Source organism: Carcharhinus amblyrhynchos, chromosome 4 (genome assembly GCF_965287045.1).
Source record: "Carcharhinus amblyrhynchos chromosome 4, sCarAmb.v2.hapA, whole genome shotgun sequence".
NCBI lineage: Eukaryota > Metazoa > Chordata > Chondrichthyes > Carcharhiniformes > Carcharhinidae > Carcharhinus > Carcharhinus amblyrhynchos.
In genome coordinates this window covers 68,855,887-68,870,644 of record NC_137327.1, presented here as the reverse complement: position 1 = coordinate 68,870,644, position 14,758 = coordinate 68,855,887, and the positions used below count along the sequence as shown (strand labels likewise).

The 14,758-nt window shown below is 42.7% G+C and overlaps 1 protein-coding gene across 1 annotated transcript in view; it reads right to left on the bottom strand.

Annotated features, from left to right (window-relative positions):
- Positions 1-14,758, bottom strand: part of LOC145342614 (gamma-aminobutyric acid receptor subunit gamma-4-like) — a 229,624-nt gene that overhangs the window by 104,593 nt on the left and 110,273 nt on the right. The window contains exon 3 of the mRNA XM_080188158.1: positions 4,931-4,998. Within this exon, the coding sequence (XP_080044284.1) occupies positions 4,931-4,998 (68 nt within the window). The remainder of the gene's footprint in view (positions 1-4,930; positions 4,999-14,758) is intronic.

Genomic DNA, 14,758 nt, shown 5'->3' with positions numbered 1-14,758 from the left:
TAGGATCCTTTCCGTATTAATGGAAACATCTTGTCCATGTCCACTCTATCCAAGCATGGCTGACATTTATTCTAGTGTTAACAATTATACTGGACCAATGCTCACTCTCTTAATGACTACAATTACCAGTCTCTTTGCCTCTTGTTCCATGACATCTTTGGTATTTAATCTTCCCATCCTCTGGCCTATCCCTACCATCTCTTTTGCTCCACCTGATCCCTTTCCTTTTTTTCAACAATATGAAGCCCATCACATATCTATTCTTTTCAGCTCTGAAGAAGTGTCTTATGGACTTGAAATGTCCATAAGATGCTTCATAAGGAACTTTGCTCCTCCACCACAGATGTTGCCAGAACTGCTGAGTTTTCTCAGCATTTTCAGTTTGTATTCCTGATAGGCCCTGGGCCTGTGGGTGGCACTGCCACTTCAGAATCAAGAAGTCACTTGTCACTCCAGGTATGAGAGTATAAAATCCAGACAGATGCTCTAGTGTAGTGAGTGCTGCCATCCTGCAGCAGAGATGCAAATATGATGTGAGAAAGACATTTTCACACAGAGAGTGGCTGGGGTCTGGAATGCATGTGCTGCCTGGAATTGTGGTGGAAGCAGGTTCAATCATGATATTCAAGAAAGCATTAGATAATTATTTGAATAGAATCAATGCACAGGGGTACAAGGGAAAGGCAGAGAATGGCATTAAGTCAAGATGGTCATTTGGAGAGCTGGTGCATATATGATGAGCCAAATGGCCTCCTTCTGCACGATACAAATCTTATGCGTATGTGAGACAAAGAGAGATTCTGTATCTTGAATTGGTGTTACTCCAGTAGGCTGGACAGTGAATAGGGGACCAAGAGAACAATCATTTTACCGATGTTAATTAAGCCAAAATTTTAAATTCTGTGACGTTAAATATGGTCTCCCTCTTCCCTCTCAGATCATATCAAAGATCCCCTTGAACCATCAGCAGAAGGGTGTAGGCGTTCTCCTGCTAAGATTGATCCATTAACTAATCAACATGGAACTGTGTCTGCAACAAATGTGTCTCACAACATTTCGTTCAGCAATAACCCAAATTCACAATATTCTGCTCGTTATCACAATCCGGCAAAATATTTGGTAATAGGTTCCCTGAGGTTCTCCCTGTTGTATTAAAATGATATCTCTAGATATGGCATTATTGCTTTGGATCAAAATGGTTTTTATCCAAATCTACTAGCTCATTAAAAGTCTTGGAGTCAGGGGAATCTGGATAGGTCAGACTTTTGAATACAACTGAACATGGGAGCCTTGTATGCTCTCAATAAGATCACTTTCTGTTTTTCATCTCCCTCAATATTATTTACTTAGAGGAATTAGTGCATGTGCTCCGCATATTGGACCCAGTTTTCTCCGTTTACATCACAGGTTTTGAGTTTACCATTTGTTCTTTTACTGGAGAGGATGGCTCCTTGTTCTTAACAATGAAAGTTGTCAGGAGAAGGCGGGAAAAAGAAACAAGTGTTTACACTCGTTGCCAGTGTAATGATCTTGCCAGGGCCAGTCTAATGGTTTCACATTGCTTTATTTAATATAAAGAAAAGGCAGCATGCAACCCAAGCCCAGAGCTCCAGACCTATAATAATTAGTCCGGGCTGTGAGCATGCATTTTAAACTCTCGCTGCTTGTCTCTCATTGGGTGAGCTCTTGCTCATTTAATAGGGAAACTTGTATTCCATGAAGCCCATGGGAAGATTTATTGATAACTCCCCGTGTCTGTCCTGGCCACTAGAACGATAGTCTACACCAGTCTGCAGAGTGTCTTTAAAAACCATGTATCAAAGAACAAAAGAACAAAAACAGCCCGGGAAACAGGCCCTTCGGCCCAACGAGCCCGGGCTGCCATCGCAACACCACCAGTCCCCCTCTCCACCCACGACCCTTGTTTAATGTTTTATGGCCATCCAGATTGAGGGAAACTGCTTTAGGGACAATTTATTCCTGCCAATCAGCCTAATAGCACATCTTTGGGGTGTGGGAGGAAACCGAAGCATTCGGAGAAAACCCACGCAAGCACGGGGAGAATGCGCAAACTCCCACAGACACCGGCCCAAATCCATGTGTCTGCACAGCAATCAGCGATAGTCACTGAGCTGTCGTCTTGCCCAGTATCTGGTCCAGTTTAGGCACACACTAACGACATGAAGCACTAGGCCAATCTCGAACAACCATCGCGTACTCTAGAACAAAGAGCAAAGAAAATTACAGCACAGGAACAGGCCCGTCGGCCTTCCAAGCCTGCACCGATCATGCTGCCCAACTAACTGAAACCCCCTATGCTCCAGGAGACCTTATCCCTTATTCCCAACTCATTCATGTACTTGTCAAGACGCCCCTTAAAAGTTACTACCATATCTGCTTCCACTACTTGCTCTGGCAACGAGTTCCAGGCACCCACCACTCTCTGTGTAAAAAATCTGCCTCGTACATCTCTTCTAAAACTTATCCCTTGCACCTTAAACCTATGCCCTAAGTAATTGATTCTTCCAACCTGGGAAAAAGCTTCTGACTATCCACTCTGTCCATGCCTCTCATAATCTTGTAGGCTTCTATCAGGTCTCCCCTCAACCTCCGTCACTCCAGTGAGAACAAACCAAGTTTCTCCAATCTCTCCTCATAGTTAATGCCCTCCATACCAGGCAACATCCCGGTAAATGTTTTCTGTACCCTCTCCAAAGCCTTCACATCCTTCTGGTAGTGTGGCGACCAGAATTGAACACTATATCCCAAGCACAGCCTCACTAAGATTCTATAAAGCGTCAACATGACTTGCCAATTTTTAACTCAATACCCCGGCCGATGAAGGCAAACATGCCGTACGCCTTCTTGACTACCTTCTCCACCTGCATTGCCACTTTCAGTGGCCTGTGTACCTGTACACCCAGATGCCTTTGCCTATCAATACTCCTAAGGGTTTTGCCATTTACTGTATATTTCCTATCTGTATTAGACCTTCCAAAATGCATTACCTCACACTTGCATTACTTCAAAATGCAAAATGCATTACCTCACATCTAGTCTGGTTGGAATTCATGTGGAGAGCTGCAAGACTCATCAAACATTAATTGTTGTAAACAAGCGTCGGCAGTGGTTTATTGATTGGCCTTCCAACCTCAGAATTACATAACTGCCAATACAAATCTTACGTACGTGTGTGAGAGAGAGAGAGACTCTGTATCATGAATTGATGTTACTCCAGTAGGCCAGACAGTGAATGGGAGACTAAGACAATAATCATTTTACCAATGTTAATTAAGTCAAAAAATTCTTCCCTGGGCTGATGATGCAAAACTGGCACTTTTAATGATGTGTTAAATGGTATTCTCTACTCCTAACATGTCACTTGTGGTGAGGGGTAGCTAGTCAATGATGATTTCCATCACTCTCACTAGTCCTATGGAAATAATGGGTCACAGACCACCCTGCTGTTGTTTTAAATTGAATTTCAAATTAAATTTGCTACAGAAAAATAGGGTTGGTACTTCACTTTTTAACATTGTTAATGCAATGCCGCTCAATCTGCCTGACCTAGAAAGGGAACATTTAAAACTGTTATATGCAAGCATACAGATTAGCAGGAGTATAGGCCACTCACCCCCACACCTTCGAGTCTGCTCCTCCATTTAATAAGATCATGGCTGATTTGATTGTAACCTCAACTCCATAGTTCTGGTTACCTCCAATAACTTTAAAGTTTAACTTTAAAATTTATTTATTTGTGTAGGCTTACATTAACAGTACAATGAAATTACTGTGAAAGTATCCCTAGTCACCACACTCCAGTGCCTGTTCATGTACACTGTGGGGGGAGCAGGGGGGGGAGTTGGAATTTAGCAAGGCCAATGCACCTAACCCACATGTCTTTTGGATTATGGCAGGAAACCAGAGCACCCGAAGGAAACCCACACAGACACGAGGAGAATGTCTGGACTCCACATAGACAGTCACCCAAGCCAAGAGTTGAACCCGGGTCCCTGGAGCTGTGAGGTACCAGTACTAACCATTGTGCCACTTCATCTCCTTATTAATGAACAATCTATCTAACCCTGCCTTAAAAACGAAGACTCTGCTTCCACTGCCTTTTGAGGAAGAGAGTTCCAAAGACTCATGACCCTCAGAGAAAAACGAATTCTTATTTCTGTCTTAAATGGGCGACCCCCTAATTTTAAACAGTGACCCCTGTTCTAGATTCCCCAACAAGAGAAACATCCTTTCCCCACCCTATCAAGATCCTTCAGGTTCTTAAATGTTTTAAATCAAGTCACCTTTTCTAAATTCCAGCAGATACAAGCCTCACCTGTCCAAGACAACCCACCAACACATTTACATTCTTCCTTAGACAAAGAGATGAACACTGTGTACAAAACTTTATATGTGGTCTCACAAAGCCCTGGACAACTGAAGCATTGCCTCCCTAATTGTGTATTCAATCTTATGATTTTAAAAATACATCCCCTTTCTGTCACTTATTTTCTATTTGATAATCCAATCTTGTTTTTCCTCCTACTTTTCTCTGACTCAAATTGTCTCTTTGTCTCTATTGTTCTGAAGCTTCTTTCTTAATCCTTAAATCTCATTGACGAAGGTGTTAATCGGTTGGTCCCATTATTCATCAGACTCACACTTCCAGGTATCATGCAAGAGAAACATTTTCAAATTGGTAAACACAGATACAAGTCAAAAATTGCACATAAGAAAATACCTGATATCAGCAAGATGTTACATTATAAATTTGCTCCGTGACTATTGAAGTCAGGGCAAATACTGTACCTGGACACTGTCTGATCCACACTGAGTACAGAGCAGGTGCTGGACACTGTCTGAATCCAGGTTGACGACAAGAACATTGCTTAGTAAATAACTTCCACGCATTTTTGCATGTTTCACTTACCATTTGAATAACAGATACTGGGCCAATGCTGTTCACATAAATGTCCACATCAATAACAATTGGTTTGACTGAAAAATAAAAATACATTGAGTACCACAATTAGCAAATGTAACAGTTATATGTTAACATGCCTTCAATATACATACTACAGAAAAGTATACAAATTCTTTTTTAAATTTGAATTAGTGACATATTCACAATTCATTTTGAATTTGAAGGTCACGGATTAATTTACTGCTCGAAGAATTGAGCATACAACCCAGACACTGCAGTACTGAGAGAGTGCCACACTGCCCGAGGTACCAACCTTCAAGATGAAATCTTTAAACAGATCTTTAAACAAATCTTTAAACATTTGCCTCCCAGGGATGGATGTGAATGATCCCATGGCAGCATGAGAGAAAGAATGGAGGAGGTCTGTCTGCTGCCCTTGTCAAAATGTATCCTTCAACAAACCTGACCAAAATAAATTAATTGGTGATCCCCACATTTACTATTTTGTAAGAATGTGCTGTGCACAAGAGGCTGTTGAATTTGCTTGCAAAGTCCATACTTCAGGAACAACTGATTGGCTATAGAAGACTTTGGCCACACTGAAGATGTGATAGGTTCTATTAAAATACAAGTTATTTCTATAATAAAAACAAATTACTGCAGTAGCTGGAATCTAAAGCAAAAGCATAAAACGTTGGAAAATCTCAGCTCTCTGGAGTGCCTCCTACACTCCAGAGAAAAAAGTCCCAGTCTATCCAGCCTCTCCTTATAACTCAAACCATCAAGTCATCCTAGTAAATCTCTTCTGCACTCTTTCTAGTTGAATAATATCCTTTCTATAATAGGGTAACCAGAACTACATGCAAGTGTGGCATTACAAATGAACAACTTCAACAAGACATCCCAACTCCTGTATTCAATGTTCCTGACCAATGAAACTAAGCATGCCGAATGCCTTCTTCACCACCCTGTCCTCAAGTGGCTCCACTTTCAAGAGCTATGAACAGGTACCCCTAGATCTCTTTGTTCTATAACTCTCCCCAACACCCTACCATTAATTGAGTAAGTTCTGCCCTGGTTCAATCAATCAAAGTGCATCACCTCGCATTTATCTAAATTAAACTCCATCTGCCATCCGTCAGCTCACTGGCCCATTGTTCAAGATCCCATTGCAATCCTAGATAACCTTCTCCAATGTCTAGTATGCCACAAATTTTGGTGTCATCTGCAAATTTACTAACTACGTCTACTAAATTCTCATCCAAACCATTAATATAAATGACAAATAACAGTGGACCCAGCAGTGATCCCTGAGGCACACTGCCGGTCACAGGCCTCCAGTTGAAAAACAACCTTTTACATTACACCACATTAACCATGACATACATTAACCAGCCTTTCACCCATTTCCAGCAAGAGGTTGATTGCACCGGAAATCTGGCTGCCGGAAAATCCTGTTGGTTGCAAAAACCTGCGCCATTCGCGCTAGTTGCTTTATGCCCAATTTTATGGCATTTTTCCACCGCAAAATGGGCATAAAGCAGCAGTAAAATACCACCCCAGGTGTCTAATTTGAAGTTTATTTTGTGCTCATTGATCATAATATCTGGGATTTTCACAGTAACCTCATTGCACTTTAATATAAGCCTATTTATAACACTAATGAATAAACTCATTCCCATTTAATCCTGTAATTTATGCCAAGACTGGCATGTTTTTGTCTTCCTCTTCATCAACTTCTTGGATGGAACATGATCTTTGTTGTTTCTCCCTTAATTATTTTGTTAGGAATTTTTTACTGATATTCTGGAGAGTCTAGAATAAGGGCTACATTTCAATATAAGGGGGGACTTAGGACAGTGATGAGGAGAAATTTCTTTTTGCAGAGGGTTGTGAATCTTTGGAATTCTCCAACCCAGAGGATCGTGGAAGCTCAATCATTGAGTATGTTTAACATAGGGATCAATAAATTCCTAGTCAAAATGGGAGTAGTGTATGTAAAAATTATTGAAGTATCCAATCAGCCACGATCATAATGAATGGTGGAGCAAGCTTGAGGGGCTGAATGGCCTACTGCTGTTCCAATGTAAAATGGCCTCTCATCTTGCAGGAATGGCACTCTGGACTTTCTTCACACCCTTGCAGCCCTTTCCCGTCACAGTGAGAACACTGAATAATGGCAGCTTCATCTTTTCCTTGTTTCGTTTGCTGCTAAGTAAATGTGTTACGCACTGCACTGTTTCAACTGTTTTTCTCCCCATGAATTCTTTTTCACCTCAAATAAACATTTGATTTTGTTTTCTTACCTCTGATTGCCTGGTTTTCTGAACAGCCTTTGATTGGTGATCATCCCGCAATTGCAGAATATCTGATAAAATCTCTCTAAGACTCCTACAACAATGCAATCCCAACTTAATTCATCTTTCAAGGCTTCTTATTTGCAATTCTCATCCAATCAATAGCAATTATTAATGAAGGAATCTGTGCTGTCTCTTAGCTTTGGGTGCATCTACTAAATTTTGCTCTCTCTATAATTGTGTTTCTTTATGTACTAAAATAAATATCAAAAACTTTTATAGTGTCTTCATAAGTCAGTGTGTCTTCATTTATGCCTGTTTGACCATTTTGATGTCTGTACTTATGACATTGAGTAATGTACTGACCTGTTACTTGCTATTCCTCTCTGCTAATCGTGATATTGTTTGTACCTGGTAAAACTGCAATGTAAAAGTCTCACAACTCCAGGTTAAAGGTTTATTTGGTAGCAGCTTTCGGAAAGCTGCTTCCTTGTCAGGTAAATGGGAGTTCTGTTCACAAACAGGGCATATAAAGACACAAACTCAGTTTACAAAATAATGGTTGAAATGCGAATCTTTACAGGTAATCAAGTCTTAAAGGAACAGACAATGTAAGTGGAGACAGCGTTAAGCACAGGCTAAAGAAATGTGTATTGTCTCTAGACAGGACAGTTAGTGAGATTTTGCAAGCCTAGGCGAGTCATGGGGGTTACAGGTAGTGTGACATGAACACAAGATCCCGGTTGAGGCCATCCTCATGTGTGCGGAACTTGGCTATCAGTCTCTGCTCAACGACTCTGCGCTGTTGTGTGTCGTGAAGGCCGCCTTGGAGAATGCTTACCTAAAGATTAGAGGCCTAATGCCCATTACCGCTGAAGTATTCCCCAACAGGAAGAGAACACTCTTGCCTGGTGATTGTCAAGCGGTGTTCATTCATTCATTGTCGTAGCGTCTGCATGGTCTCCCCAATGTACCATGTCTTGTGACATCCTTTCCTGCAGCGTATCAGGTAGACAACATTGACTGAATTGCAAAAGTATGTACCGTGTATCTGGTGGATGGTGTTCTCATGGGAAATGATGGCATCCATGTCGATGATCCAGCATGTCTTGCAGAGGTTGCTGAGGCAGAGTTGTGTGCTGTCGTGGTCACTTTTCTCCTGAAGGCTGGGTGGTTTGCTGCGGGCAATGGTCTGTTTGAGGCTGTGCGGTTGTTTGACGGCAAGAAGTGGGGGTGTGAGGATGGCCTTGGAGAGATGCTCGTCTTCATCAGTGAAACTGCAATGCCCATTCTTGGCTTGACTTGGACCTTCCACATGTTCCAAAAGCAGAGTTTTGTACGTAGCTTTTCTGAACTTCAGTTAAAGATTTTCCTGTGCTATCCATGTGTCACATTTGTTTCTTTTATTGCCCGTTGCCATCGCTGGGCTCTTCATTGGTTGCTTCTTTTGTTATGTTTCGTTGTGGTCACCTCGTGTGACCAAGTGGGGTAGATGAGGTTTTCGTCGGTCTGAATTTACAGTCACCATGGCTGGAGGCAAGGCTGCTGATACATTCTACCTTCTACTGAATTACAAGCTCTGCATAAAACTTCCTCCCTCCATGCTCTGTTATCATCATTATATAAACTAGATGTTTAAATATTTAACATTCACCTTTTGTATGACAAAGACTGGTTCCAGGAGTGAGGAACTTCAGTTATGGAAATAGACTGGAGAAATTGGGACTGTTTTCCTTGAAAAGAAGGTTGTAAAGAGATTTGTTGGCAGTGTTCAAGATCATGTGGGGACTGGTCAGAGTAGATAGAGAGGAATTGTTCCCACTCATGGAAGGATCGAGAGTGAGAGGACACAGATTTAAAGTACTTGGCAAAAGAAACAAAACCAATACGAAAGAAAATATTTTCATGCAGTGAGTGGTTAAGGTCTGGAACATACTAATTGAGCTGGAGGCAGGTTGAATCGAGGTGATCAAACTATTACCTGAAAAGAGAGAATATGCACATTCATAGGCAGGAGAATGGTATTAAGGGAATTGCTCATTCAGAGAGCAGGTGTAAATACAGAAACATAGAAATTAGAAGCAGGGATAAGCCACTTGGCCCTTCAACCTGCTCCACCTGCCGTTTTGATCAAGGCTGATCATCGAATTCAATATCCTGAACCTCCCCTTCGCTTCATATCCCTTGACCCCATTAGCCCCAAGAGCAATATCTAATTTCTTCTTGACATTAGACAACATTTTGGCCTCAACTACTTTCTGTGGTAGTGAATTCCACATATTCACCACTTTCTGGGTGAAGAAATTTCTCCTCACCTCAGATCTAGAAGGTTTGTCCCTATCCTCGAACTATGACCTCTAGTTCTGGCTCCCCCACCATTAGGAACCTTATTTCTGAATTTACCTTGTCTAACCCTGTTAGAATTTTATAAGTTTCTATGACAGCTCCTCTCGCTCTTCTGAACTCTAGTGAATATAATCTTAACAATTTAAGTCTCTCCTTATATGACAGACCTGCCATCCCAGAAATTAGCCTGGTAAACCTTCACTATACTCACTTTATAGCAAGGACAATCTTCCTCAGATAAGGAGGCACAATACTTCATGTGTGGCCTCACCAATACTCTATACAATTGCAATAAAACATCCCTAACCCTCTACTCAAATCCTCTCGCTATGAAGACCAACATACCATTTGCCTTCTTTACTGCCTTCTGTACTTGCACACTTACTTTCAGTGACTGATGCATGAGGACTCCAAGGTCTTGCTGAGTATCCACTTCTCTCAATTTACACTGATTCAAGTAATAATCTGTCTTCCTATTGTTGCTACCGAGTGGATAACCTCACATTTATCTACATTATACTGCATCTGCCATGCACATGCCCACATACTCAGCTTATCCAAATCACACTGAAGCATCTCTGCATTCTCCTCACAGCTCACCCTCCCACCAAACTTTGTATCATCTGCAAATCTGGAGGTAATACATTCCATTCCCTCTTCCAAATCATTAATATATAATGTGAACAGTTGGGGTCCTAGCATAGATCCCTGCAGACTCCTACCAGTCACTGACTGCCAATCAGATAAGGACCCATTTATGCCAACTCATGTTGTGTAGACATGATGAGCCAAATGCCTCCTTCGACACTGTAACAATTCTGTGATTGTGTGAGTTATTCAGTCAGACCCCTCTCCTAATCTCTGCTCTTTGGCTCAACATCTGTTTCACTTACTATGCATTGCCTGGAGACATCTTTTATCTTATGGGTTCTAATATAAAACATATTGTTCTGCTAACCCAGCTACCTCAGGCAGAGCTATTTCAGGCCTTCTCACACACCAACCCTCCAAAACTCCATTCTGACCCTCCTCACTCCCCCCTCCTCCCCCTCACTCTGACCCTTACCCCCCAACCCTCCTCATCCCAATGGCAGAACCCTTAAGAGTATTGATAGGCAAAGGGTATTGAATTTAAAAATTGGCAAGTCATGTTGCAGCTTTATAGAACCTTAGTTAGGCTGCACTTGGAAGGTAGTGTTCAATTCTGGTCGCTACACTACCAGAAGGATATGGAAGCTTTGGAGAGGGTACAGAAAAGATTTATCAGGATGTTGCCCGGTATGGAGAGCGTTAGCTATGAAGAGAGATTGGAGAAACTTGGTTTGTTCTCATTGGAGTGACGGAGGTTGAGGGGAGACCTGATAGAAGCCTCCAAGATTATGGGAGTCACGGACAGAGTGGGTGGTCAGGGTGGAAGAGTCAATTACTAGGAGGCATAGGCATAAAGTGCGAGGGGCAAGGTTTAAAGGAGATGTATGCGGCAGATTTTTTACACAGAGGGTAGTGGGTGCCTGGAACACATTGCTGGGGGAGGTAGTAGAAGTGGATACGGTAATGACTTTTAAGGGGCATCTTGACAAGTACATGAATAGATTGGAAATAGAGGGATATGATCCTTGGAAGACTAGGGTGTTTTAGTTAAGTTGGGTAGCATGGTCGGCGCAGGTTTGGAGGGCCAAAGGGCCTGTTCCTGGGCTGTAATTTTTTTGTTCTTTGTTCTTGTTCTCAGCAGCAATGGACTATTACACTGGCAGCCATTCAACAAACTAGAAGATTGAAACATTGTGAAAAATGAACCCAGCAAAGCAGCAATTCCCCTTCTGTCAATCATCATTGATGGAAGGACTCAGTGATACTGACTAACTAATCTGTTCATTGATGCTCAGTTTGATTTTCACCAGAAATACCAGTGTTCACAGCTCAGCGTTCTTGAAGTGATTCATATCCCCCTCACTCTGACCTGCATCACCCTCGCTCCGACCCATGACACCTACACCTTGACCCTTTACACCCTCTGTCTGACCTTCCCCATCCTGAGCCTCTCCACTCTCACTCTGCCCCTCTTCACATTCTCCCAAGCCTCCTCATCCACACCGACACTCCAAAACTCCATTCTGACCCTCCTCACTCCAACTCTCCTCCCCCTCACTCTGACCTTTACCCCAATCCTCCTCATCCCAACTCTCCTCAACCTCACTCTGACCCTCACCCCAACTCTCACTCTCCTTGTCTCACCCCATCCTCAATCTGACCCTCCCCACTTTAAACCATCCTCACACTTAGTCTGATCCTCATCAGGACCCACCCCACACTCACATGCAGTCTCGTCAGTCTCACTCTACCCTCCTCATCCCCAACCTGATGTCCTTCACTTTGACCTCCTCACCCTTACTCCGATCCTCTAGACCCCAACCTTCCTTACTCTCGGCCAATCCTCCTCAGACTCACGGGACCCTCGTCACCTTCAGTCCAACTCACTTCACCCTCATTCCCCTCAGTCAAAGGCTCCTCACACTCACTACAAACCTTCTCACCCCAACTTTTCATACCCTGGTTCCGACACTCCTCATTCTGGTGCTCTGCACTCTCAACTAACCGTTCTGACTCCTCACTCCAATCGGCTTCACCCTTATCCAACACACTTCACTCTAACTCTGATCTCTTCTCCCTCTCTCCGACCCTCATCACCTTCAGCCCAACCCTCTTCAGCCTCATCCTCCTCACCCCGACACTTCTCACCTTCACCGTGATACTCCATACTCTTATCTGATCCATCTGACCCCCACCCTTCTCACCCTCATTCCCATCCACCTCATCCTCATTTGACACACCTCGGTCTAACTCTGACCCTCCTCACCTTCAATCTGATCCTCATAACCTTCAGACCAATCCTCCTCAGCCTCACCCTCCTCACCCTCTCTCTGAACCTTCTCACCCTGACATTTCACACCTTCACTCTGACCGTTCTGCCTCCATGCACTGACAGGGTGAGTGGACCCTGTTTGGTCACAGGGTGACTGGGTTGTGATTGGTCACATTGATTTCTGTCAAGCCCCATCAGTTTTGAAATCCAGACACCTTGAATAACCAACCATCAGACTGGCCTCGGCTGCAGCTCCTGAAAATGATACTCATCTCTTACTGAAAATCAATATGTGCTGGTTGGGAATGTTATCTTTATATCTAGCTGAACAATTAAATCAATGTAGACTAAGAGATCCTAAACACTCCAGCACAGTCAGTATAACTCTTATCTGTTCTAACTGTGCAGGTGCAGTCTTTGAGATTACAACAATAATATTTATTTCCTTGGATGGGATAATGTAAAGTGAGCATGGGGGCTGAAGGAGCTGGAAAGCATATCAGTGGCGACTTTGCGTGATCCGTGCTAACTACCCTAGTGCAATTGGAGTGGGATATCATCCCTCATTGGGGTGAAAGTCCCTCCTCTGGAATTCGATTGGCCAACATTTATTGTTGCAACAGTGCCAGGAAGGCATCAGTGACAGCTGCCGGAACTGAGTGCGAAGGGAGAAGCCCAATGCCTGGGATTCCCAGACCTGGACATTCAGGGTCTTGGGTCAGAATGGTGTGGGTGTGTCAGAGAGATAGGGAGTAGGGGTGGGAGGGTAGTGGGGTTTGGATTTGAGGGAGCAAGTGAGTGTGTGGGTTGGAAAGAAGGAGAGGTAGGAATTACAAAGTTTTACAGTACAAATAGAGCACACAGTACTCTAGCTGTGGCGTAACACACATTTTATTCAGCTCCACCATAATCTCCTTGCTCTTTTACTCTATGCTTCAGCTAATAAAGACAAGTATACCATATTTCTTCTTAACTATCATAGCTATCTGTATTGCTGCCTTCAGGGATATATGGACATGCACACTAAGATCCCTCGGATCCTCTGCACTTCCTAGTGTCCTACTGTTCATTGTCTATCCCCTTGCCTTGTTAATTCCCGCCAAAACAAATCATTTCACACTTTTCAGGATTAAACTCCATTTGCCACCGTTCTGTCCATCCAACAAGCCTGTCTATATCATCCAGTGTTCTAAGGCTTTCCTCCTCATTATTTACAACACTATCAATATTCGTGTTATGTGTGAACTTACATCTTGCCTCCTACATTCACATCTAGATGATTAATGTACAATATAAACCACAAGCAAAGCGCCACTGGACATAGGCTTCCAGTCATAGTATACTCTGTATACATCTATGACTGTCTGGCCAAATTGCATTCCAACTCCATTTCAAAATTTGCTGATAGCATCACTGTTGTGGGTCAGATCTCAAACAATGATGAGACAGAGTTTAGGAAAGAGGTAGAGAATCTGTTTAAATGATGCAATGACCATAATCTTTCTCCCAATGTCAGCAGAACGAAGGAGAGTCATCAACTTCAGGAAATACAGTGGATGACATGCCCTTGTCTACTTCTACAGTTGAAAACTGGAGATGGTCAAGAGCAAGTTTCTAGGTGTTCAAATCACCAACAATCTGAACTGATCCCTCCATGCCGATGCTACAGTTAAGAAAGCCCACCAACACCTTTACTTTCTCAGAAGACTAAGGAAGTTTGGCATGTCCACTACAACTCTCACGCATTTTACAGATGCACCATAGAAAGTATCTTTTCTGGATGTATCATAGCTCGGTACACCTCCTGTTCTGACCAAGACTGCAAGAAACTACGAAGGGTTGTGAATGTGGCTCAGTCTGTCATGCAAACCAGCCTCCCATTCATTGACTCTGTCTACACTTCCCGCTGCCTCCGGAAAGCAGCTAGCAGAATCAAGGACCCCACACACCCTGGACATACTCTCATGCACTTTCTTCCGTCAGGAAAAAGGTACAAAGATCTGAAAGCACGTACCAACAGACTCTAAAACAGCTTCTTCCCTGCTGCCATTAGACTTTTGAATGGTCTATATTAAGTTGATTTTTCTCTACACCCTATCTGTAACTGCAGCATTATATTCTGCACCCTATCTATGTTTGTCTCTATAGCATGCAAGAAACAATTCTTTTCATTGTATCTCAATACATGTGAAAATAATAAATCAAATAAAAAGCAGGCTTTGATAATCACTGTCTGTCTCCTACCACTAAGCTAATTTTAGATCCCATGTGTTCTTACTTCGTATATCTGTATCCCATGTGAGATCATGTCAATAGCCTTACTAAAGT